Below are 25166 nucleotides of genomic sequence, written 5' to 3' on the forward strand. Positions count from 1 at the left end.
GATTGTTACTCAACAATCTGCCCACATATCCAGCATGGGTTGAGGATTAAGTTTGGTATAATTAGATAGATTCTCTTAATATATAAAACATGTCTAATTTTAGTTTAATTGAGATATGACGTGTGTTCTGCGTATGATGCGTACTAAGAATTGGTATCACATTTTCTCATATGTTAATTAAAGGACCACCTGTGAAAAAAAATGAAAAATAATGAACTCCGATCGGTTTACTTTTTTCCGGAAAACAAAAATCTGCAATAAAAAAATAGGATTATTTATAATTTTGATTTTACCAATCTCAAATTTAATATAACTGAATGAATCTTTTGAACATATACTTATAATTGTAGAATTTCGTTCTTGTGAATATATATTTCAAGAAATTTAATAAATTCATTGATTTTTGGATGAGTAGATTTAGAATTGCGAATATCTAGCTGGTCATGGATGCTATACTCTCTAATAAATTAGCTCAGTGATGAACAATAAAGTGAGAACCATAATAACTAAAGCATTTTCTGCAAACTTATAAGACGCAAAATTGAACCTTATTTCTTTTTAAGCCTAAGCAAAATTTCGTACTAAATCAAGTTTGAGAAGCGTTAGTTTGTACGGCAATTTAGTCCAACCATATTGAAATCGCAGCTTTACTGTGACAAAGCCCGGCTATAGATCGATGAAAGACCTTTTGCGATTGTAGGCATTCAAGTTTTAACCGTTGAGAAAAGCATTCTGTAAAGAAATGTAATACATTTCGGTAAACATTTTTAATTGAAGGTAAGAAACAGTAAAATTATTTGATGGATTTTAAAAGAAAGACGAGTAGCAAATGTAGTTGAATGACTGAATGAAGATTGGTTCCGCTTTTGAACTTTTTGATGAAATATTCACATCAGGCACCTGGTCATCATCAGGTGAAAAAGTGTCATTAAAAAGAAATTACTTACAAATCTGAAATTATTTCTTTAGCTATAAATTATGTATAATTTTCCTTGCGTCTAAGGAATTTTAAAAGAATTCTATAAGATTTTCAAAAGTGAAAAGCGATTTACCTCAGATATATTGAACTGAATAGCATCGCTGTCTACAAGGAAATGAAGGAAGAGGAATTCTACATAGATTAGGTGAAGTTGTTTAACCAATTAGCATGAGAGCATTTGAAGATATGGTAACTTTTGTACTATTAACGAATAAATCAAAACAATTTAAATGAGCCACGAACAATGGTACAAAAAATTATTTTGTATTTTGATACCATGAAAAATTATGCTATTTGAAAATTAATTACATTATTGTGTAAAAATAACTGCACTATTATTTGCGATTTATTCTCACCGTTTTGAATTAGTTTTGTAATAAGGTAACGCAGAAGACAACGTGAAGTAATACCATTCCTTTCTGTGCCATTCCTTTTCTCAAAATGCTGCGTGATTGTCACAAGTCACAACTTTTAGATTATTACTTATTTTTACGTTGCAATAGCTACAATAGATTCATAGAAAATCATTTCATTTGCTTGGTTGAGTCTTGGCAGATCAGACATTGCTATACGCTGTTAATGGAAACTTCAGCATTATTTATTTATAGCCGTCAACAGCAACAGTCTACTATAACCAGCAACCATTTTTTGATAAATCCCATCATTGTGCCCCCGTTTTTCCTATAAAAATTGTATTATTGGAATTTGCATATAAAATGCTACCATCTTTAAATATAAACTCACTTCAAAAAGCATGAAAAGTGTTTCATACATTTGGAAGCATGTTCCGAACCTACTTCCCTTAATTATTGCCAAAGAGTTAGAGGTGCAGCATTGACCATAATGTCCACATCAGACTCAGATTTCATGTTTCAATATATAGGAACCACATCTAATTGCATCTTCAGCCAGATCCACTTTAGTTGGGTGTCACGATACTTTTGGTCTAAAAGTGCACTTTTAATGGTGTATTCCATGTTCTTTAACACATGATAATTTCAAACTTTCCCAAAACACTGTTTGTTATATTCTCAAGAATTTCAGTTTTAACACTCTACAAGATTCCAATCTTTTCTGAACTAAAGAATTCATGGATATCAATAATTATCTGTCATATTTTCTATACTGATTCTAGAAATTCTATTTTATTATGAAATTTCCGTTATGTTTTTTATTTTAATTATGAGCTACAACATAATAGCTCATATTTCCATTCTGAATTATTAAGTTCTCTTTTCAGATGGTACAGGATTGTAATCTAATAAGAAATATACAGTTTATCTTATATTTCAATTCTGAAACTCTATTTCCATTCTGAGCTATTATATCTTACATTTCATTCCTGATGTATTTTATCTTCTATTCATTCACTACGTGATTAAAATCTATTAAGAACTATCCAAACTATCTTCTAAACTTTTATATCAATTATTCTGCCTTTAAGGTCTACCAGTCTACTCTAAGCTTTCAATTCTTCTATTCCAGCTGTGCGAAATTCCAAACTATTCTAAATTATCCAAACACCCTACTTTATTCCAATTGTGAATTATTATATCTTCTATTTCCATTCAGAACTATTATATCTTTTATCTAGGTGCTAAAAGATTCCATTCTATTCTGAACTATTCAATATATCTTCTAAACTATTATATCAATTATTCTGGCTTTAAGGTCTACCAGTCTACTCTAAGCTTTCAATTCTTCTATTCCAGCTGTACGAAATTCCAAACTATTCCAAATTATCCAACCACCCTACTTTATTCCAATTGTGAATTATTATATCTTCTATTTCCATTCAGAACTATTATATCTTTTATCTAGGTGCTAAAAGATTCCATTCTATTCTGAACTATCCAATCTATCTTCTAAACTATTATATCAATTATTCTGGCTTTAAGGTCTACCAGTCTACTTTAAGTTTTCGTTTCTTCTATTCCAGCTGTACGAAATTCCAAACTATTCTAAATTATCCAACCACACTACTTTATTCCAATTGTGAATTATTATATCTTCTATTTCCATTCAGAACTACTATATCTTTTATCTAGGTGCTAAGAGATTCCATTCTATTCTGAACTATTCAATATATCTTCTAAACTATTATATCAATTATTCTGGCTTTAAGGTCTACCAGTCTACTCTAAGCTTTCGATTCTTCTATTCCAGCTGTACGAAATTCCAAACTATTCTAAATTATCCAACCACCCTACTTTATTCCAATTGTGAATTATTATATCTTCTATTTCCATTCAGAACTATTATATCTTTTATCTAGGTGCTAAGAGATTCCATTCTATTCTGAACTATTCAATATATCTTCTAAACTATTATATCAATTATTCTGGCTTTAAGGTCTACCAGTCTACTCTAAGCTTTCGATTCTTCTATTCCAGCTGTACGAAATTCCAAACTATTCTAAATTATCCAACCACCCTACTTTATTCCAATTGTGAATTATTATATCTTCTATTTCCATTCAGAACTATTATATCTTTTATCTAGGTGCTAAAAGATTCCATTCTATTCTGAACTATCCAATCTATCTTCTAAACTATTATATCAATTATTCTGGTTTTAAGGTCTACCAGTCTACTCTAAGCTTTCGATTCTTCTATTCCATCTGTACGAAATTCCAAACTATTCTAAATTATCCAACCACCCTACTTTATTCCAATTGTGAATTATTATATCTTCTATTTCCATTCAGAATTATTATATCTTTTATCTAGGTGCTAAAAGATTCCATTCTATTCTGAACTATTCAATATATCTTCGATTTCAATAGTGAAATATTACATATTTTTTTTTATTCTGAACTATTATGTTTTCTATTTGGGAGCTTCAAAATTCCATTCTATTATTAACTATCCAACCTGTATTGTATTTCAATTGTAAACTGTAATTATGAACTGTGTTGCATTCAATTTTTGACTCAAAGGAAAACAATATTTTCTGAACTATCCAATTTATTTATTTATTTATTTTTTTAATTGTATTGTGAACCAGTAGATCTCTTATTTTCATTATGAACTATTAAATCATTTATTTATATTATTATATTGTTACATTATACGGAATATTATATTATTTTAGCGTTACGAGGGTCAGTCTATTCTAAACTATCAAATCTATCTTCTATCTCAATTTCGAAGCATTACACCATCTATTCTTGCTTTTCAAAATTCTGAAATCAATGTTTGAACAAAATTGTGAATTTATTAACTCAAGCTTTCTTTGTAAATAATACAAAATTTTAAGGTATAAGCACATTCTATACTATTTGTTGACAATTAAACGTTATTTGATGAGGAAAAATTACAGCACGAACGAGGGATTTTAATTTTTTAAACTAAAAACTTTTTGCAGAAGTTTAAAACATTATTAAAACATTATTTGGTCATTTCTAAAACGATAACAATTTGGCAAACTCCTCTTAACCAATAAAATTTTGTAGAGCGCATTTGTAGAATATGTAATATTTTCTTGAAATAATATCATACCTTCGATTAAATGCTTATTATATCACGCATTTATTATTCAAGAATACGCCTTCTCAAGCTAGAAAAACTTACTTTTGTGTTTCATTCTGACACCTTATTTCCGCAAGAATAAATTACTGAAATATGAAAAGGAAGTATTTTATTTTTTACCGGAAATCATTTTTCTGCCTCTTTTATCAAATTGAATCGGAACGAGAAGTCTTGCGAAACCTAAAACAAAAATGAAAAATTTTCTAAGAGCCGTTGTTCACTTAATTAATGCCAATTGTCTTAATTCAGTATTATTACAATTTATTACGCTTAGTTGTAGTTAGAATTGCTTTTGTACTAAAACATTGCATTATATTGGTAACACTAGACATTTACATAAAACAATCTTTTATCGTTAAATAATCCATACATTATAAATTACTATTTTTAAACAAAATAATTTTCATTGTTAGCAGTTTTTAGTATACTCCAATATTTAAATAGATTGGAAAATATATATGATACGGTAACTGAAATTAAACGTTTATTATTAATAATAGTCTGTTTTTAGTACACTATCTGGCCATAAATATCCAGACACGCCTTAAAAAAGTGGTTCTGGCGAGTGACGTGCTTTTATGCATAATCGAAAGCTATAAAAGTGTTTACCGTCAAGTTGTATTTATGCATTTGTGAAGCAATGTGCAAGTCAGTGGAGCTTAGTGAGTTTGATCGTGGCAGTATAGTGTGATGCCACCTTTGAGGAATTCAGTTCGTGAGATTGCAGACATTCTACAGAATCTTAAATCCACAGTGAGTGATGTAATTGTGAAGTGGAAACGTGGAGGCAGCGAAACTGCAGAAAAAATATCTAGAAGGCCAAAAAACTTATTATTGACGCAGCCGCAGAATTCTGAAATGAACGCAGAGTAATGAAGCAAAATCGCAAGTCCCCGTTGGTGGAAATTTCTCACGAGTTCATCAGACGTTGGTGTTTGCAGCATGACTGTCCGTCGAGAATTAAGAATCTTGGGATTCCATGTTCGTGCACAAAATACGAAGCATCAATTGCAATGGTGCAGAGCTCACCGTCCTTGGTCTGTGCACAGGCGGAAAACTGTTCTTTGGAATGATAAATCTCGCTTTATACTCTGGCAGTCGGATGGACGCATCTGCGTTTGGCGGATGCCCGGTAAGCGTTTCTTTAGGGACTGCATGGTATCGACTGTTAAGTTTGGTGGGGGAAGAATAATTGTGTGGAGGTGTTTCTCGTGGTTTGACCTGTGTCCGTCAGTTCTTGTGGTTGGAAACGTGAACTCTGAGATGTATGTGGACATTCTGGACAATGTTGCACTCCCAACTCTATGGCAATATTTCAGGGAAAGCCCACTTCTCTTCCAGTTGCTCCATTCACGCATCGAGGCTTGCACTGACGTGGTTTGACAAAACGGGTGTTCAAAAACTAACCTGGCCTTCTCAGAGCCCCGATTGACCACCATGTAGACCACCATTGAGATGAATTATAGCACAGATTACGTAGCCAGTCAAATCAACATCCTCACTGCAAGTACTCACTTCAGCTGTGATTGAATTCTGGAAGTCAATTCCTTTGGCCACCTATCAAAAACTGATGAAAACTCTTTCCAGACTTTTGCAGGGTGTCAGCGATACCAAAGAGGGACCAACACTATATTAATATGTGCCTCAGGATGCTCTGAGTCCATACCACTGGGTGTTCGGATACATTCGGTCAGATGGTGCATGTACCTAGTAAGTACGATAAAGTTATTAGCCTTTCAAAATTTTTATCATTTAGAGGCTATAACTAATAATTACCAATGAAATTTGGTCAACATAGTAATTTTCAACACATTTCGCAAGATATTTTAATGCGTATGTGCAATGGCAATTTCGAGCGCAAACAGCCAGTCAGTGCCAGTTGATTGTTTACTTTAGATGGTTGAGACACACTCTTTTAGAGTGCGTTGTTCATTCGTAGAACTAATACTTTATTCTAGATTGTTTTACATTTCTTTACTTTTTTTAATTTCTTTTTGAATTTCCTTTTTTAAGGTACTTAACCTTAAAAATTACATCAGTGTGAGAGTGTACCGGGCAGAGGTACTTAACCTTAAAAATTACATAAGTGTAAGAGTGTACCGGGCATTGGCACTTAACCTTAAAAAACATCCGTGTAAAATATGCCGGGCAGTGGCACTTAGCCATAAACGACGTCAGTATAAGGGTATAACTGGCATATGTGTACCTGAAAGTGGCGCTTGACTTCAGAAAAAAATAACATCTACATAGAGTATACCGGGCAAATATGTATCGGTCAGTGACAATTAACCTTAAAAATATTAGTGCTTAGTAAACAAAGCAATAGCCCTTACTTCTTTTAATTAATCCGATTATTAAAAATTATAAAACGATTATTAATAATATATATATATATATATATATATATATATATATATATATATATATATATATATATATATATATATATATATATATATATATATATATATATATATATATATATATATATATATATATATATATATATATATATATATATATAAGTGAGTGCGTGCAACATAAAAAGATTAGTTGAAGCTTTTTATGTCATTTCTTTACCTAAGTCTTCCTCTTAATTTATTATTCAAAACTTAACGTTTCTTTACACTTTATTACACACAACCAGTCTTTTAATCTATTTTCAGCTTCAAGCATGCATAAATTAATATCTTACGTTTTCCCTTAAACCGAGCTGTGAGAAACGTATTATTTCCTCGACATATTTTATGAACCAATTGTAATTACTAAGGTTTTCTTTTTTTTTTCTTAGATGTAACATATTACGGAACTATTTTGCAAGGTTTTCTCTAATCTTCACTCGGGAGCATTCGATTTTATATCTCCTAGATGTTCGTTCTCTGATAATGATGGTTAAATAAAGTTTAATTTGTTCTTTTTAAATCCAGAGCCTGTCTGCCCAACTCGCCCGACGGTCAAACTTAAAAGCCGCCAAGAAAAATAACTGTAGGGCTCGGGTGCAGGATTGACAAAATGCAAGCTATTTAAAAAACTGTAACAAAAAAGAGAAAGAATAGGGTTTTTCTTGATCATTAAAAAGTGATAGAGGCCCTATTTGTGATCGACTTTCTTTTGCTACCGGTGGTTTTACAAAATGTGCTGGTACAAGTTTCCCTCAGCAAAGGAAAGTGTTTTTAAAGAATAAAAAAAATTATTAGGAAAAGTGATTTCAAGCAAGTTCTATTCGCATGTGCGCCTTACTTATGTCTAATAACTCTTGTGATTAATGAAATATTTGAAAGAATATTTCAGAAAATATGGATCTGGTATTTGAAATTTAAGTTTCAATCAAGGTAAACCAGAAGAAATACCAGATATATTAATCCTTGACCCCCACATTAACGTTCAGTTCATAGCCTGGCTCAAACATTTCGAAAAACAAACTAGAGATTCTAAATTAAATAAAGAGTGGAAACTCAATGTTTTTCAAAAAATCATAAAGGATTCATATTTTCAATTTTTTACAAAAAGCAGTTTAAATTGTAATTATTTTCAGGAAGGAGTCGAAACTTTTCAAGAGCATTATTTTCCATCGCCATTTTGCTTTAACGATTTTCCAAAATTTAAAATTTTCTGGCATGGCTAAAGACCTCAGCTCATATTTTACCGAAAAGGTAAAGTTATGTCGGAAAAAAAATTTAAGTTGTGAGCATATAATTGAGAGTTTGTCTACAGGATTTCCCCCACAAATTAAGACGCTTTTTGTTTAAAATATACAAAAACATCAATTGAATGTCTCACAATTATTTATAAAATTATTCATGATGCCACACTGTCTTACCCCAAACTGAAAATAAGCAAAAAATTGAAGAATCAAAATTTAGTGGGTTACAACAAAATCAACAATTTTAAACCTGGACACCAAGGCAGCCATTTATTAATAACTCAGTTAGTTCAAATTGTTACAATGATCCCCGACAAAATCAGAATCAAAAATTCAACCAGAATTTCAACTAAAAATACGAGTTTAGACGTAGATTTTATAAAGAAAGTAGCAAATTTAATAAAAATAAACAACAAATAAGTCATTTTGCCCAGGCTTCCCAGGATTTGCCTCCTAAGCCATGTGCCGTGATAAGCTAGGAATCACCAATGCTTATCATTGGGGCCAAAATTGTGTTAACAAACCAAAATTCTTTATTGCTGAGCATCAAATCCAGCATAAAGATAAGAAAGAAAGCGACCATCCACAAATTTAACTATTAATAGTATCTAAATACATACAAAATAAAAATGAAAACAAAAATAGCAAACATCCGATTGTGACCAATAAAACTCTCTTGTTGAATGTCGACACAGATAGTACTTTAAATGTAATCCTAACTAAAACTTTGGAAAAATTAAATGTAAAAAAAAAGGAAAAAATTTTGTAAATGTAAAACGTTTATTGAATTTCAATTAGTGTTTTACTGTGTTAAACAGGTTATAATGCAAAATCAGAGAAAACTAAATTTTTGCTATTATTTGTATAGGCTAACAAACTCACATATGTATGTAAATAAATAGATAAATCTCGCTACCTCCATAAGAGAACCATGAAACAGGTACCATTGCTTGATCTATTCGAGTTTAGTATTTTTGAAATGATTTAATGAAATATTTGAAAGCAGCATACACGCCCCTTTATATCAGTTTCAATTGAGAAATATGTTGGCTAGAGAAATAATTAACCGTCATCTAGCTCCCATCTACCATTTTATGGAACCACCATTTTAAGTTTAGGATAGACAGATTATAAGATCTATTACTATTTTATTTGGAGAAGGTATAGACATCTAACTCTTAAAATTACCAAATAATCAGTACATTCTAAGTAAGATGGGACTATTTTCATCGTGTCTCTTCAGGACACAAGTTAAAACCATTAATTTTTATTATGCGTTTTTAAATAATCTTAATAGGTTTCCCTTCCTGAAAATCAATTGTAAATTTAAATTAAACTGTTTATAGCTATATTCTTGCATTTCCTGCGGTTAACACTTTGGAGAAGCAATTGTAAAACTGTGAAACTTATCTAAGTGCATTGACAACTATTTAAAACATATTTATAAACTAGATGCTAAATGCAACTGAACGAATCTAGCCAATTCATTTAGAAATATTGTTAATGTTATAAAATATTTTTAAGAAAGCACACCAGATTTCAGCAAAATCAAAACTTGTTTGAACGACCCAAGCATATTTGGTGTACCCATACTTAATAAGAAAAACATTTTGAAAGAGTTTTATGCACCTCCCTCCCCCCCAAAAAAATGTTTTATTTCACTTTCTTTAGAAGCGATGCAAACCTTTCAATTTTTATTTAAATATATGTTTTTACCTTATCTAAGGTAGAATATACATTTCTTTAGCGTAGAGTAAGAAAAACTTGTTAAACTCTGTACAATTGTTGACAAACTCCGTGCATTTTTACATTCTTCTTTTAAAAACCTTACATTTTCTGATAAAATTACTTTTTTTTTCAACCGGAGCAGATTTTTGTATTTGATATGGGAGTCGATCGCAAGATATCGAATAAAGTTCCGTCCTCATCATGTAACTTTTCTTGTCATTTAACAGAAATGGATTGCATAAAAAAACTTATTTTGCAGGCATGTATAATATGTTCTTACCTAAATATTAGATGCGTGATGCACATAATTTTAAATAATTCTGTATCACTTAATTCATTACGGATTGTAATAGTTTCAATATGTTAGTAACAATCATTTTTCCAACGTATTAAACTGCTATGTTTTGAGTGCCAAAACTTAAAATTAAAAATAAAATAGGCTAAATAGTTCCTGAGAAAAAAATAGTCAAAGATAAGATGATGGGAAATTTCTATATCTCAGAAACTATTCAACCTTTTTCACGCTAAAACTAGAATCACGTAGCTTTATGTTACGTCATTAAGTTAAATAATAAAGTTGTAATAAGGAATAATTTTTGAGATTTATTTTTTCACTTGAAATCACTTTTGCTTAAGATATTTCATAAAGGGATGCAAAGATATTTTTGATTTAGGAGTTTTTATCTTAGATACATGGAAAAATACACGAATAGTAAAAATAATATACATTCTTCTGATTATACTGTTAAGAATGCATGTTCTAGGTCAGTATTTCTCATTCTTTTCATATCCAAGGACCTCTTAGAAACCATACCAAATCAATGACCGATCACATAAACTAAATAAAAGAAAACCTTCATAGTTCTAGATCTATTACGTACTAACTAAATGGGGTGAATATTATAGTTTTGTTTACTTATTTATACGTTCCCGAAATAGTGAAAACACGTGATATATATACTCCGGTATTCGAGTAATTAATAGGTTTCCTAGGTATTGTATTTGGGTGTAATAACTGTGATGAAATATTTCATAAAAGATATTTTCGCATTTCTACCAAATAAATAATTAAGAAAATATAACCCTATTATACTGTCTGAAAAGCAAAACATTAAGAGACTTAATTCACGTGAAGTTCCAATATTATCTTGAAAAATAATTTAGGAATATACCAAAATTATTTTTAAAGTCATAATGTCATAATTTCATTTTTATTCTCTTGCAATGTAATTAACGTGCATTATTATTTACTGAGTACATTAAAAGCGTCAAACTTATTATTGAACTCCAATTTTCATCTTAAAGACTCTTTTGTTCCTTCTCTCTTTCAAAAATGAACTAAATTTAAGCTTAAGGAGATCTAAATTTTTTTCTGTTGTTATTTTGCCTCAATACAAATATTTTGTAGACTACATGAAATAGTCCCACGAACCACAAGTAGTACACGTTGGTAGCTGCAGGTTACAAATATTTTTTCCAAATATACCATTCAAGTTCTCATTAATTAAAATTACTTAAATTAGCTAATGTTTTCAAGTTCCATTAATATAATTCAATTGAGAAGGTAGATTTTCAGTGTTAATACTCTTTGATACATCAAATTATACTATTTTGTTTGGCATTATCACCTACAACAAAATTATTTTTCTTAGAATAATTTATGCAGCTGTCAGCTACACCTGAATACAAATTATTTTTCACAACATTTATTGTACCGGGAGGGTAAAAATGGGACAAAAATATCAATATGATAATATTAACCTGTCGAAATGTAATCATATTGACTAGGGGTTTCAGACTGAAAAATGATTCCAGCATTAGGAATCAATAGTAGAATGGCAGATGATCTCTTTCTTTCAAATTACCCCGAATAGTTTGTACTATTTTTTTTTTTTTTGCATTAACATGGATTTTTTCATTTTGCTTCATAGTTTCTTTCTCTCTTATGTAATTTTTAAATTTAAAAAAATGGTAGAAGAAGAGTTCCTGTTAAATAACTTTTTATAAAAAATTTTTTCATTTGTTAAAGGTAATATTTTACAATTTTTTTTTTAAGAAACTAATGTGTTACTATCCCAAAACGAACCCTATAAAACTAAAATATTTTGCTCATTGTGACAAACAATATTTTTTTATTTAAATTGTTTTTTAAATGAAATAATTTTCTAAAGCTACATGTAACATTTTAAATTATCTTTTTGCGTTTTGCAGTTACATCACTTGAAATGGCGAAACACGCAAAAACTGTTTAAATTATCTGAGGCAATATTTTCATGTGAACTATTTCCTATATTTTAAGCACTAAAAATATAGCAGCTCAAGAATAAGCCTTTTTTATATCTTTTTTTCATATAATTGTCGAAACAAGCAAAAAATATTTATTTAAATTCATTTTATCTTGGAATTATATTTGAAAGACTAAGAGCAATTTTTTTTTATTTCTAGATGTTATATCAGTAGATATATAATGAAACACATGAAAAAAAAAAGAATTAACATCGTGAGGATTCCTGAAATCACAGTTCTCTATATTTTAAGCACTAAGAATCCGAATCCATGGAAGAATCACTGAAAGCTAACGTCGAACTAAGAATCCAAATCTTCGCATATTTCGAAGATTCTTTAAGTTTGAAAAATAATTTTCTTCAATTTTCCTCCATAAAAAATAAAAAACGAATGCAAAGTAAAAAATCTTAATGACTTTAACATTTTTGATCTTTCTAACAAGTGATAAATATGTATTCGAAGTTATTTTTTCCAAAATACTATTCAGATGACTAGGGACATTTTTTTGTAATTAGATCAATAGTAACGGCGAAACACGAAAAATGGGGAAACATGAAAATTGGTAAATGTTATTGTTATCTGCTTTATGCTTGCAAGCCTCAAAACTGGAAAAGAAATTAATTTACCTTTTTCGATATAAATGAAATCCCGCCCTTTCGTGATAAAGACGTATTTTTATGAATGTACTCACTCTTGCAAAAATCATTTAGTAAATAACTAATTTATTTTCATTGAAGCTTTTGCTATCAAAGATTATCTGATTCCTTAAAAAACTATCAAAATAATTATATCTTCTAAATTAAAAAGACAAATGAATTTAAATTAATTAAAATTATTTTTTTAATGAAATGTTCATTGTTGTTTTTAATTTCATAAACACATTTGAAGATAACATAGATGCTTTTGAATTAATTCATTAGGTGTTTTTTTAAAACTTAAAAATATTCTTTCTTCTATGAACTACTGAATGGAATTAAAAATGCATAAATATTTATTTAGTAATTCAACGAGATTTCTTAAACGGTAAGATATTATTGCATTGTAAGTTTTTTAAGTTTAGTGTTTTCTTTTTCGAAAAAATTATTTCTCTTGAAAGCGTAAATTTATTTAAGAATCTGCATTTCTATGTACTTAAATGCATAAAAAGGTAAGGCTTGCTGAAGATTGGGTGCATCAATTTTCAAATCCTTTATAATTTTATTTATTTAATTTTTTATTTATTTTTATTTTTTTATTTTCTGTGATCCTGTATTTTTTTCTCATTTTCCTTAAGCTATTGAAACTACATTTTTACTGACACAACATTTGAGTTGAAATAGTCGTCTCTTTTTAACTACATTGTATTGCATTTGAGAGCCTGGACAAAGGTAGAATGAAAAAAAGGCAAAAACAAGGTTTACAGTAAAAGCTAAATAATGATAATTCTTTGAAAATTTTATTTGCATGCCTTTAATTCATCTTTAAAAGGAAACAAGCTTGGCATACTAATATTTATACTAAGTTTAAAAAAGGATTAATTAGTTAACAATTCTATGGCAAACCAAATTAAAATGAAAATGCAAGTTTGCCTGCTATCTAAGTATATTCTCAGAACTTATTAAGCTGTAAGGCCTATTGAAAGCTTGCACCCTTTTAATATCAAATAAAGTTTATACGTATTTTGTTATATTGAAAACGATTACAAATATAGCTTACCGAAAATAATTTCTAATAAACATCCGTTCGTTTCCTTATTTGATAAAGAGCGAAAATATTTCATTTGTGACGTATAAAATTTTTGGTATCATTTTAAGCTATATAATTAAATTAAAAATGCAAAATGTGAACGATTTAAAAAAAAATCCTACTTTTATATTTTCCTTTTTTAAGAAATTTTCAGACTTATTTTAAAAAAGATTTCGTATTTTATCATTTAGATTTGCACAGTTTTAACTTACATAAAATTTTGTCTTCCTCATAATTCAAAATGGATTCAAATGGGATTCAAAATGGATTTAAAATGGATACAAATGGATTCAATTATTGGAGGCGTAATTTTTTTCCTATGATTTGTACTAAACCACTAAAAAATTCATCTTAAACAGAGGTTGTGTATTTCTATATAAAAAGAAGAAATTCTAAATGATTTCTACAATGTAAATCTCATATTTAATGTTAAAATCCTTATATTAATGAATATTGAGTACCAAACGTTTCAAATGCATTAATAATTCGATGAAACAAAAGGGAGTAGCATGCAAGTTCATAAGCTATTGAATCACATATGAATATATTCGATAAAACGGACGCGATGTTTGTTTTCGTAAATAAATGATATTTCTCTTTCATTATATGTTGCCCAGAAGCTCTCTCTCTCTCTCTCTCTCTACAAATAGAATCTATCGTTTCATAAAAGTTAAATTTCCAATATCTATTACATTTCATATGTTTTCAGTAGTTCGAAAAGATTAAATTACGAAGAGATCTAATAGCAAGGATGGAGATATTAGTAAATATCAAATATATAAGGGTGCATAGTTGAATTGTAAGCAAAATATAACTTAATCTATTGCTTAAAAGCAATAAAAAATTAATAATTTTACTCTGAGCAAACTTGTTATGAACCAATGGGAAATTTAAATTACCTTTCTACTTTTATATATCTTGAGATTGAATTTTTCAAATTTATTTGTGTTCAGCTTATGGAACAACTAGTTCATTCCTGTTTAATAATTACAATTTAATTTTTCTTATTCTTTCGGATTCTACACTCACTCTGGCTTTTATATTACCTTTTTTTATTATAGCTTTGTTAGGTCAAGAAACACAGCTTTAATGTTACCTGGAAACCGATTTGAAGGAAAGAGTTGAATTTCATCTAGACTGGCAAGTGAAACATTATTTCTGTTCTTTCACACTGAATTGAATTAGACCAGTCCCAAATCAATCGGACTAATAGTTAAGAAATTACAATGGTTTAATGCACAAAAAATACAAATTTATACTGGTACCAGCTAACTTATTCGATATTGATATCTAAGCAACTCATATTTTTTTTTATGTATTTTTATACATTAAACTGAATGAGTTTATCACAACCAATAGAATAAATAGTTTGAAAGCTGCAAGTGCTGCCATCTGTCGAGGATTTCACTTACCGTGGTTAAAAATGTAGATGGGGTGCAAAAGAGACTCTTTTGAGCAGGCTGCGTTTCAAACCGGAAACTTAGTTCGCATAAGGCGATGCTGCAATCCAGAATGAATTAGTCAGAATCATATAATAAACGTTCAAGACTCCAGCGGTCAAGACTACTAATTCCTAACTTCATTACGATTCAGGGCACTGGGATTTTTTTGTCTAAGACTAGAGCTGGGCCGTAGTATCTCAAAGGACAAAGCGCTTGAAACCCAAAGAGAAACCCCAGGTTCGAATCCCATCGATAACTGGTCAATTTGAATTGCGCACCCGGCTTACACCGACCAGATAACTAACGTAGAATGTTCTCAGTGGTAGACGGATCATGATTTAGAGTACCCTTGCCGCCAGACTAACCGTGAAATGTTTTCGTGGTTTTTCTCTCCATGTAACACGATTAGTTCAATCAAAAAGTTCTCAACAAAGAAAAATGTCTCCCAATACTTGATCCCGGAGTTTCCTTGTCTTCAGGATTGAGTTCAAAACTACAAGGCCTCAGAGTTTAACATTGGTAGTCGTAAACTCAAAATTGCGTAGGCAGTTCAATGACAGTTAATAAAATAAAATAAGACTTGAGCTAGCTGTAAATTAATGGTCAATTTAAATTTTGGTGAAATTCGTTAGATTTACGAGGAGAGTTTACTGTATAAACAAATGACTAATTATCTGACTCTGGCAGAAGTTTTTCGAGTATTCTGTACTAACTTAGGCATTACACGAAATGTATGCTTTGTATCAAATGTCATACTTTTTAGGTACTTTTAAACAAAATAATTTTTATATATACCTCATAGAGTAAATAAACAATAGCTAATATTCTCTGTGAAAATATGATATTATAGTTTGACACACGCAATTAACATAGAAATAAGCAACACAGTACTTATATTTCTTACTTTATAATTCTTGACAAAAAAAAAGAAACTTTTTGATTAAAAAAAACTTATTTAGTAACTTTTTTATTTAATAAATTATTATTTTTGTGCCACAAAAATTATTTTTCGTCCATATATATAGTTATTAAATACATCCCATTAAGAAAAAGTTTCAGTGTAAGGAATACCGGGCAATGTCACTTTACTTAAAGAAAGGGATCAGTGTAAGAAAAAGGTGAATAGTCCGCGAATCGTTGAATTGTTATTTTCCCCAGTTAAAACTGTTATCATTAATAATACATAACAATTACTAAAATTTTATGAGTTTCTTATTTAATAAAACGAAACAAATGAAGAAACTGGCTCACCAAGAAATAATATCAATTTCATACTTTTTCAAGAACTAATCAGATTTTCTATTTTCTAAGCCGTATTTAATGTATATTGTGGTATTGATTGTAATAGAACGTGGAATCGAATTTCTATGCAATGTGTGAAAGCATAATTATTTCGCAAATGGCCGGTCGATGCCAGTTTCACAATGCCAGCCAGATTTTCAACTTTGCGTTTATTTGAAATATTCTCCTCGCTTATTTCACTACTAAATGTCCTTACATTCATTCATTTAAATACATTGTTGTAAATCTGTTTCTAAGTTTGCGTTCTGTTATTCTTTAACTAGATTAGAAGAAATGAAGAATCAAAGCTGTGATTCAGGAAAGTCAGAAGCGGTGTGTGAAGAACCAACTAGAATATTCTTTGAGACACCTGAGGATATGCTGAATCCATTAGCTATTAATCCATCTTTTGTACCTATTGTCCTCACCCACAGCATAATCTTCTTCCTAGGCATTGTTGGAAATATGGTTGTTATCGTGACTTGGGCAGGGTCCAAGCCAACCAGGTGAAAATGATTTGCATACGGAACTTAATATATTCAATTTCATTAAATATATTCAGGCAGCCTACATTACTAATATAAATGTGTATACTTTAAATTCATAATTGTGTCAAATTAATTCCTCAAATTTAACAAATTAATTCTTATTCTGTTTTCAAATATTTTTCTATTATTTCTATGAAAATTATATGGATAAAAGGTTAATTGGAAATTCGTTTAGCGGAACCTTGCGCAGATGACGCTTAATTATGTTGATTGGTTGGTTCTAATGCCACTTGCAACTCGGGCGAGCCTGTTTGGTGAAACCAAGCGAATTTAAGGCAGAGTGTGCGATTCTTGTTATTCAGTGGTGCCATCTATGGCCAAGAATTCAACTTCGCCTCACCATGTCGTCACACCTGTTTATAAGGCGGACCCATTCATACATCCATTCATTCATCCACAGATCCTAATTTTGACCTGAATCAGAGAACGATCGATCTCCAATCCAGTACCCCCAGAGGTGTTGATTTGTTATGCGAACATGGAGGACTTTGCGACTCGACAGAATTTTAACGTGCATCAGTCACCAACTACAGTCTTAGGCCATCTGGGTTCGAACCCACGAACTCTCGGACATGGGCCCAGCTCCCAACCGACCAGCCTATTCCGCTTAATTATGTAATTTCAGTAATATATTCTACTGGTATTATGGTAATTGGCGAAGTTTTAAGAGAAATTCTGCAATGGGTTTGTCGAACTTTCAGAACATATTTTTTCCAGTGGTAGCAAAGGTGTATTTATATTTCAATGAATTAGAATTAAAGGAACTTTTTTCTCCACTACTTACAAATATTGTAAACAATAAATTAAATTATTTTAAACGAATAATTACGAATAAAAAAAATAAAATTAATTTAACTTTACAAGTTGAAGAACTCAGTGGAAAAACCAGGTAAGTGACATTTGCATAGAGGCTACAATCAGGGTAAGAAAATTCGAGTAAGTTGTTTCTGAACTATTTTATCACCGATTTATTAGAAGGTGGGACTATTAATTCTTTGCCTCATTTTATTTTTCATCGCCTAATTTAAAAATTAAAATCAAGCAAGCATACTAAAAGAAATGTGGCTAAGATATGTTGATAATACAGTGAAAACAAGAACAATTCTGTTACATTAAATATACCCGTATGGAAGCAGCACCTTTGTTATTTTAACTGATTCATAAATACCCCTAAAATGTCATTTACCTGGTTCTTCCACTAAGAACTTCGATTGCGTCGGAATATGCCTTTTACTTTTGTGCATGATTCAGTTTTGTGCATGTTCACTACTGACTGATTTTTTTTATTCATCCAGTAAGAAGAACGAGTAAACATTCAGATAGTAAAAAGTAAATTTTAAAAAAAATCACATCAATTAGCATATGTCTGTTTCTTTCTTTATTTCTTTATTCTTTCATTTCTAGATTACTAAATGATCCTTTCCTCTCAGTTTAAAAAAATTGAAGTATAAATGTATAATTTTCATTTAATTTTTTCTTATGATTTTACTGATATATTTAACAGACAACGAAATTAGTTTTACAAATATTTTTAATTGAGTCATATTTAAAATGATTAACATAATGATTTTTTCATTGATTGTATATTATACCATTAATGAAAGATTTTATTATTCAGATATTAAGGTATGTGCTTTGCAAAATTCACATACATTGAGGCATTGTATACTAATTCATCAGTTCTAATGGAAACTATCAATTGTTTTTATTCAGTAAAATGAATTAAATCATTTTAAAATATTTCCTTTGCCTCACGCTATTCACAAGTTTAATATTTATTATTTACACAACGAGAAAAAAAATATTCCGTAATTACAATGCTTACCCTCTCTTTAAACATTTTTAAAAAACAAGTTTGATAGAATTTTTAGAATCACTAATTAATATTTAATTGCGAAAAAAGTGATTTTTCATCTTTGTTGTTGTTGTTGTTAATTTACGTCGCACTAGAGCTGCACAATGGGCTATTGGAGGCGGTCTGGGAAACATCCCTGAGGATGATCTGAAGACATGCCATCACAATTTTGATCCTCTGCAGAGGGGATGGCACCCCTGCTTCGGTAGCCCGACGACCTGCACGCGAAGTCGAGCACTTTACTGTAGAACAGTTTAGCGAGGACCAATACCGCACACCCTCGGTCCCTAGGCAGACTGATCCAAGTGGTCACCCTCCCGCACACTGACCGCAGATAGTGATGCTTGACTTCGGTGATCTGCTGGGAACCGCGTCTTAACGATCAGTCCACTGCGGGACTTTTCATCTTTGATTTAAGTATTAAATTTCAAGAAATAATGCTCCCTTTAAAGCTTAAAATGATTAATGATATTTTGACGATTTCTGCTCGAAAAACTCAAAAAGAAAACCGTGAAAAATGGAATTTGCCAAATGCCAAACCAATGGGCCATTGACGCGTCATATACACGTGGGGTTTCATTACCACCGCTTTTATGATACGTTTTTAAAATTTTTGCTAAGAATGAAGTAACTAAAACACGCACGTAAGTCAATTAATAAATAATCCTTAGAAACTGAAGCTGCAAGGTATTACTTGAATAAAAAAAAACTCCAATAACTTCAAAAATATACAGATTGGAAATAACAGCCGACGTGTTACAAGCGTCCATTTTCAAGACCTGCCAGACCTGAATGAGAAGAAGCACAAGTGATTTGAAATATAACGTTTAGTTACTAAAGAAAAATGGAAAATATAGGTGAGAAAAAACATGAAAAACCTCCGTAACCGAGAGGGAATAAAAATAAACATCAGAAAAACTGAAGGAGAAAAATCACTGTGGCTGAAAGGGACAAATCAGGGTTCCACGAGTTATGAAGAGATGGTGAAGAACTTATATCGTTAGCAAGAAAATCATCATTATTAAGAATAAAGCAGGATTCCAGAGCATCAAGATGAGCTGATGTGACTGAGGTGGAATTAATTTTGGCGCTAACGAAATTGAGTTTATGCCCAAGATTCCAACAATGTGCAGCAATTGAGGAATTCTCGTATTCTTGATAAGACATATATTTTTTATGTCCCTTATATCTAAATTTTTAAGCACTTCAGTTTCTCGGGATTATTTAACAAATTGATTTACGTGTGTGTTTTAATTACTTCATTCTTAGCAGAAATTTTGAAATCATATATTAAAAGCGGTGGTAATGAAACATCACGCGTATAAGACTAGTAGAATGTGCGCAGTAGATTTTTTGGTTGGGCATTTTGCGCATTTCCATTTTACATGGTTCTTCTTTCGAGTTTTTGTCAACAAAAATCGTCATAATGTGATGAATTATTTTGAGCTATAAAAGAAGTAAAATATTCAAAAGTTATTCATTTTTTGAAAGATAATTCTTAAATAAAAGATGAAAGATAGCTTTTTTCATAATTAAATATTAATTGGCGATAAGTTTAATTATAAATATGTTTCTATCAAACTTATTTCTTAAAATACGTCAAAAGAAAGAGTAAGTATTGTAATTAGAGAATATTTTTTTCCTTGATAATGAATTTACAATGCTTCAATTTATGTGTATTTCCAAAGCAATTTATGAGTTTTTGTCAGCAAATATTGCTTAAACTTTCATTTCGTTGACGTTTATCAATGTTTATGAATCAATTTTTCCGAAAATTTTATAATTCAACAAACATAATTTTTAAAGGGTCTTAACCTCGAAAAACAACTTTCTTTTTTTGTTTACTAACAAATTTTAAAATTTTTTTAAAACGAGTCCATATTTAATACCAAGTTTTAATTTTTCTTCAAAAAGAAAAAAATTCAATTTGACAAAATTTGATTTTTAGGTCACCCACGTGCACGTTTTTAGTGAGCCTTGCTGTTGCCGATCTTATTTTGTTGGTTTTTTACGTCCCTCTGGAGCTGATGGGTTATTTTGTTATCACGTGGGATGCTGGAGGATACATTTGCAAACTTAGTTCATACGTCGAGATGTTATCTGGCATGGCATCTGTATTGAATCTTACTGCTGTTAGCATTGAAAGGTGTGGGTTATTTTCTTCTTTATTTCTGTAGAATTAATATTACTCTGAGAAAAAGTCTGGTCAAATCTGCCAGAATATAGATAAATTTACCATGTTACTACCTCTATACCAAAATATTCAGTAATTTTTGATGAATTGTTTTGTTAATTATTTTGATTAACTACCAAAAATTTTATTTATTAATTATATTTTATTCATTATTAATTAATAATTTATTTGAATATATTAAAAAGTCAGGTAGAATAAAGTCTGGTTAAAACCTGCCAGTATATGGATACATTTACCATGTTTCTACCTCTATACCAAAATATTCAGTAATTTTTGCCGAATTGTTTTTTTAATGATTTTGATTAACTACCACTAATTTTATTTATTAATTATATTTTATTCATTATTAATTAATAATTTATTTGAATATATTAAAAAGTCTGGTAGAATAAAGTCCGGTTAAAACCTGCTAGCATATGGATAAATTTAATATGTTTCTAACTCTATACCAAAATATTTAGTAATTATTGCCGAATCGTTTTGTTAATGATTTTGATTAACTACCAATAATTTTATTTATTAATTATATTTTATTCATTATTAATTAGTAATCAATTTGAATATAATTTTATAATAATTTATAAACTTGTAAATGTGATTAAATTTATTAGTTTTATCATGTTACTTTAGAGCAAGACATGAAACCATTTATTCGGTTAAATTTACTTTTCAGTTTTGTACTTTTACTAAATGTGTGGTAATAAGAACTATAATTTTCAAAACTGGAATTTCTTATAAATATGAACGGAAAAATTACCGAAATAAATTGTTTAAAAACTTATGCTTTGGATTTATTTACCAAAATTATGCTGTTTTTTTTTTTCTTACTACAAATTTTATTATCATGCTGAACGGTAATTTTCCAAATTTTCTTTTCTTCTGTGTAGATAAGTTTACAATATTGCCAACATAGCCTTTCATTGTTTTGCAAATTATTATATTATTATTTATTTCAATTTTAAAATAATAACATTTTGTTGCGAAGTGGTATAAAATATTATTCTATGTATATAATATATTATAGAATTCTTTAATAGATTTCAGTGATGTGTCTAAATTTTAGTAACCTTAAATTTCTTGAATATATATTTTTTCAATTTGTAACAAAGGGCTATACATGAAACTTTTGAAGTGAAGCAATAAAAGGATTCCTTTATCTTGTATAGTTCAAATCAATTTTATTATTACTTTTTCAAACAAGAAACGCATTGAACATAATACTGCAAAAATTTGTCAGCTGTTAACGATATTGATCAATGCTCAACGATGTTTCTGAACGAAATAATTCTGCTTATGCATAATGATACCGAAACAGAAACATGGTTTGATTCAACCATTCAACAATTTTTTATCCTCTGATTTCTAGACACTGAAGAAGTTTCTTATTTTTGGAACACAGACTCCATTTCTATACAGTCGGCAAAAAAAAAAGATATCACCCTGAATAACTTTCGTTCTAATGATCGAATTTTCATGAACTAAGTGCGAATCTTAATGGCTCTTGGGGGTAACCTCAAACTCGAAATCAGACACAAAAACGTACTTTCTCTGAATAAACATATATTTTTTTTACATATTTGGAATCCTGACCCTTGAAATAGGGAGAATAGACAAAACTTCGAAAAATTTGGGTCGTAATTGGTTCGCAATAAAGATATATATATTTGGCGATAACAGCCAAGAAGGGCCTTGAAAACGGCCGAGTAAAGTCGCCACCGCAAATGAATATTTTGAAATAACCCATGGACTAATTCAAGAGAGAAATACTTAATTTTACTCGGTTGCTAAGCAATCAATTTAAAACTATAAAAAATTGAAATAATGTTCTGTGATTGCTCGGAGAGGTTTAATTAATAATAGTTAATAGAAAATAACTCGAAGTTTCAAGGCAATTGACAATTTTTAAACTGATTTTTGCAAAAAACGTAATTTTTTTTTTCTTTTCAATCTCCTTCTTTTAAAAAGAAAATTTGAATCGATTTATGAAGTATTTATGATTTTCTAAGCTTTTAGAATTTGAATACATGATTTGCGTTTTTTATGTTGTTTTGTTTCATTTAAATGATGATTTCATTCTAAAATCAAATTTACATAAATTATTGCAACTATATGCAAAATCTTAGAGATAATCATTTTTACAGTTTTAATCGAGTCTTCTTGACAAGAAAGTTTGAAGAAACAGTTGTTCAAATGAATTAAATGATAATAAATAATTATTAAAAATTATTTTTTGCATGCAATTATCTTTGGGTAAATAGGTTTTATAAATGGGTGCATTTTTTAATTGCTTCATTAGTTTTAAAAATATGACTGAAAAAGCAAAAAGTGAAATTAACATTAAGGGGTCCGAACTTTGGATCGCTCTCCTGACCGAACTATGGGGATCATATTTCCCAGATTGCGGCTACCTCCTATATTTTGAAGGTTCAAAATCCAAATATGTAAAAATAAATATATTTTTATTCCTAGAAAGTACGTTTTTGTATCTGATTTCGTAACTTAATTAATAGTTAACACTAAATACATTTGCATATTTAAGGTCACCCCCAAGAATCCTTAAGATTGACACTTAGTACGTGAAAATCCGATCATTTGAACGAAAGTTATTCATTGTGATTTCTTTTTTTGCCGACTGTACCTGTATGTATGCTTTATTCACCTTGTTTTGCTTGATTCAAAGATTTATCTTTAACAGGATTCTGTTCCATCATGTAGAGCAAAGAACCGTCATGGTTGGTCACAAATTTCTTTATTTTCTTATAGCAGAAGAAAAATCACTTTACGCCCCAATAGATCACATAACTTTTATACATGTTGAAACTTACGCATAAGGATTTTTACTAAACATTTTAAAATTTTGACATCCCCAAAAAATTCTTGTGCAAGGATTAAGAAAAGAAATATGAAGATGTGAGTGCATTTCATGGCAGAAAACATGGCAAAAGTAGTAATTTTAAAAATTTGTAAATAAGTTACACGAAGTAACATTTTCCTTTTTAATTGAAAGTTTGGTTGGAATATTTTAATAAACAAATAAATTAGTGTGTTGCATTTGTTGAAAGTATTTCTTGTCACTCTGTACAGATAAATTCGTGAAGGAGAGAATAGAGTATGTGTAGGAAACAATTTGAAGGGAGAGGTGGCATGCGTTTGTCTGATTTTTTTTCTTTAATAAAATTTACAGTCCATTATAATCTTGTGTGGGGAAATTTGTTCTTGTAATTAAAGCTTCAACTCCAACTGTAGTGAACAAATGTCATTCTCTTATTCAGTAGAGTTATTATTCTTTTTCTGCCTAGGTTACAATTATAATGTCATAAACAACCCGCTTTATTTGCTTTACACTTTCAAGCCTGATGAAGGAAAGTTCGTTCACCAGGAAAGTATTACCTGTTGCTGTATTTATGAATTTTACTATACGTGTAAAAAAAATATTTAAGAAAAACGTTAAATTGAATTAATCAGATCTTGGTTCATTTCGAATTCGAGAATTTTAAATTCTGAATTTTTTAATTGCTTTTGTTTAAGGTAGTTTTAGTTCGAGAATTACCACACACTAAATAACCCTCTTTCAAATTCATTTATAATTATTTTTCATCGTTTCGATGATACACCCTTGTGCAAATTAATTGAAACAAACTCAATAAATTCAGAAAACTAAGAGAAAATGCTATTTTATTTAAATTTATACAAACTCAAAATTTTTTAGTACATAATATGATCTCCACGACACTTTATTAACATTTGGACACGATTCGGCATGGATTCCACTAATTTTTTACAGTCATCTATATACATAATAATAAACGCGGCTGTGTGTGTGTGTGTGTGTGTGTCTGTAATCACAATATATCGCCCCAGAAGCCTCGCCCAGGCACGAAACTCGGCACATAATTGTGTTTTGACATTATGAAGAAGTATTTTTTTTCTTTTTCAAAAATTTGGATTAGTTCCT

General features: G+C 29.8%; 1 protein-coding gene across 1 annotated transcript in view; it reads left to right on the top strand.

Annotated features, from left to right (window-relative positions):
- The window catches only part of LOC107442043 (galanin receptor type 1), a 97317-nt gene that overhangs the window by 40562 nt on the left and 31589 nt on the right, over positions 1 to 25166 (top strand). The window contains exons 2-3 of the mRNA XM_071183622.2: positions 16899 to 17120; positions 20966 to 21163. Of these exons, the coding sequence (XP_071039723.2) occupies positions 16909 to 17120; positions 20966 to 21163 (410 nt within the window). The 5' untranslated portion in view covers positions 16899 to 16908. The remainder of the gene's footprint in view (positions 1 to 16898; positions 17121 to 20965; positions 21164 to 25166) is intronic.

This window comes from Parasteatoda tepidariorum, chromosome 7 (assembly GCF_982258835.1).
Source record: "Parasteatoda tepidariorum strain Cologne lab strain chromosome 7, Ptep-v5.0, whole genome shotgun sequence".
NCBI lineage: Eukaryota > Metazoa > Arthropoda > Arachnida > Araneae > Theridiidae > Parasteatoda > Parasteatoda tepidariorum.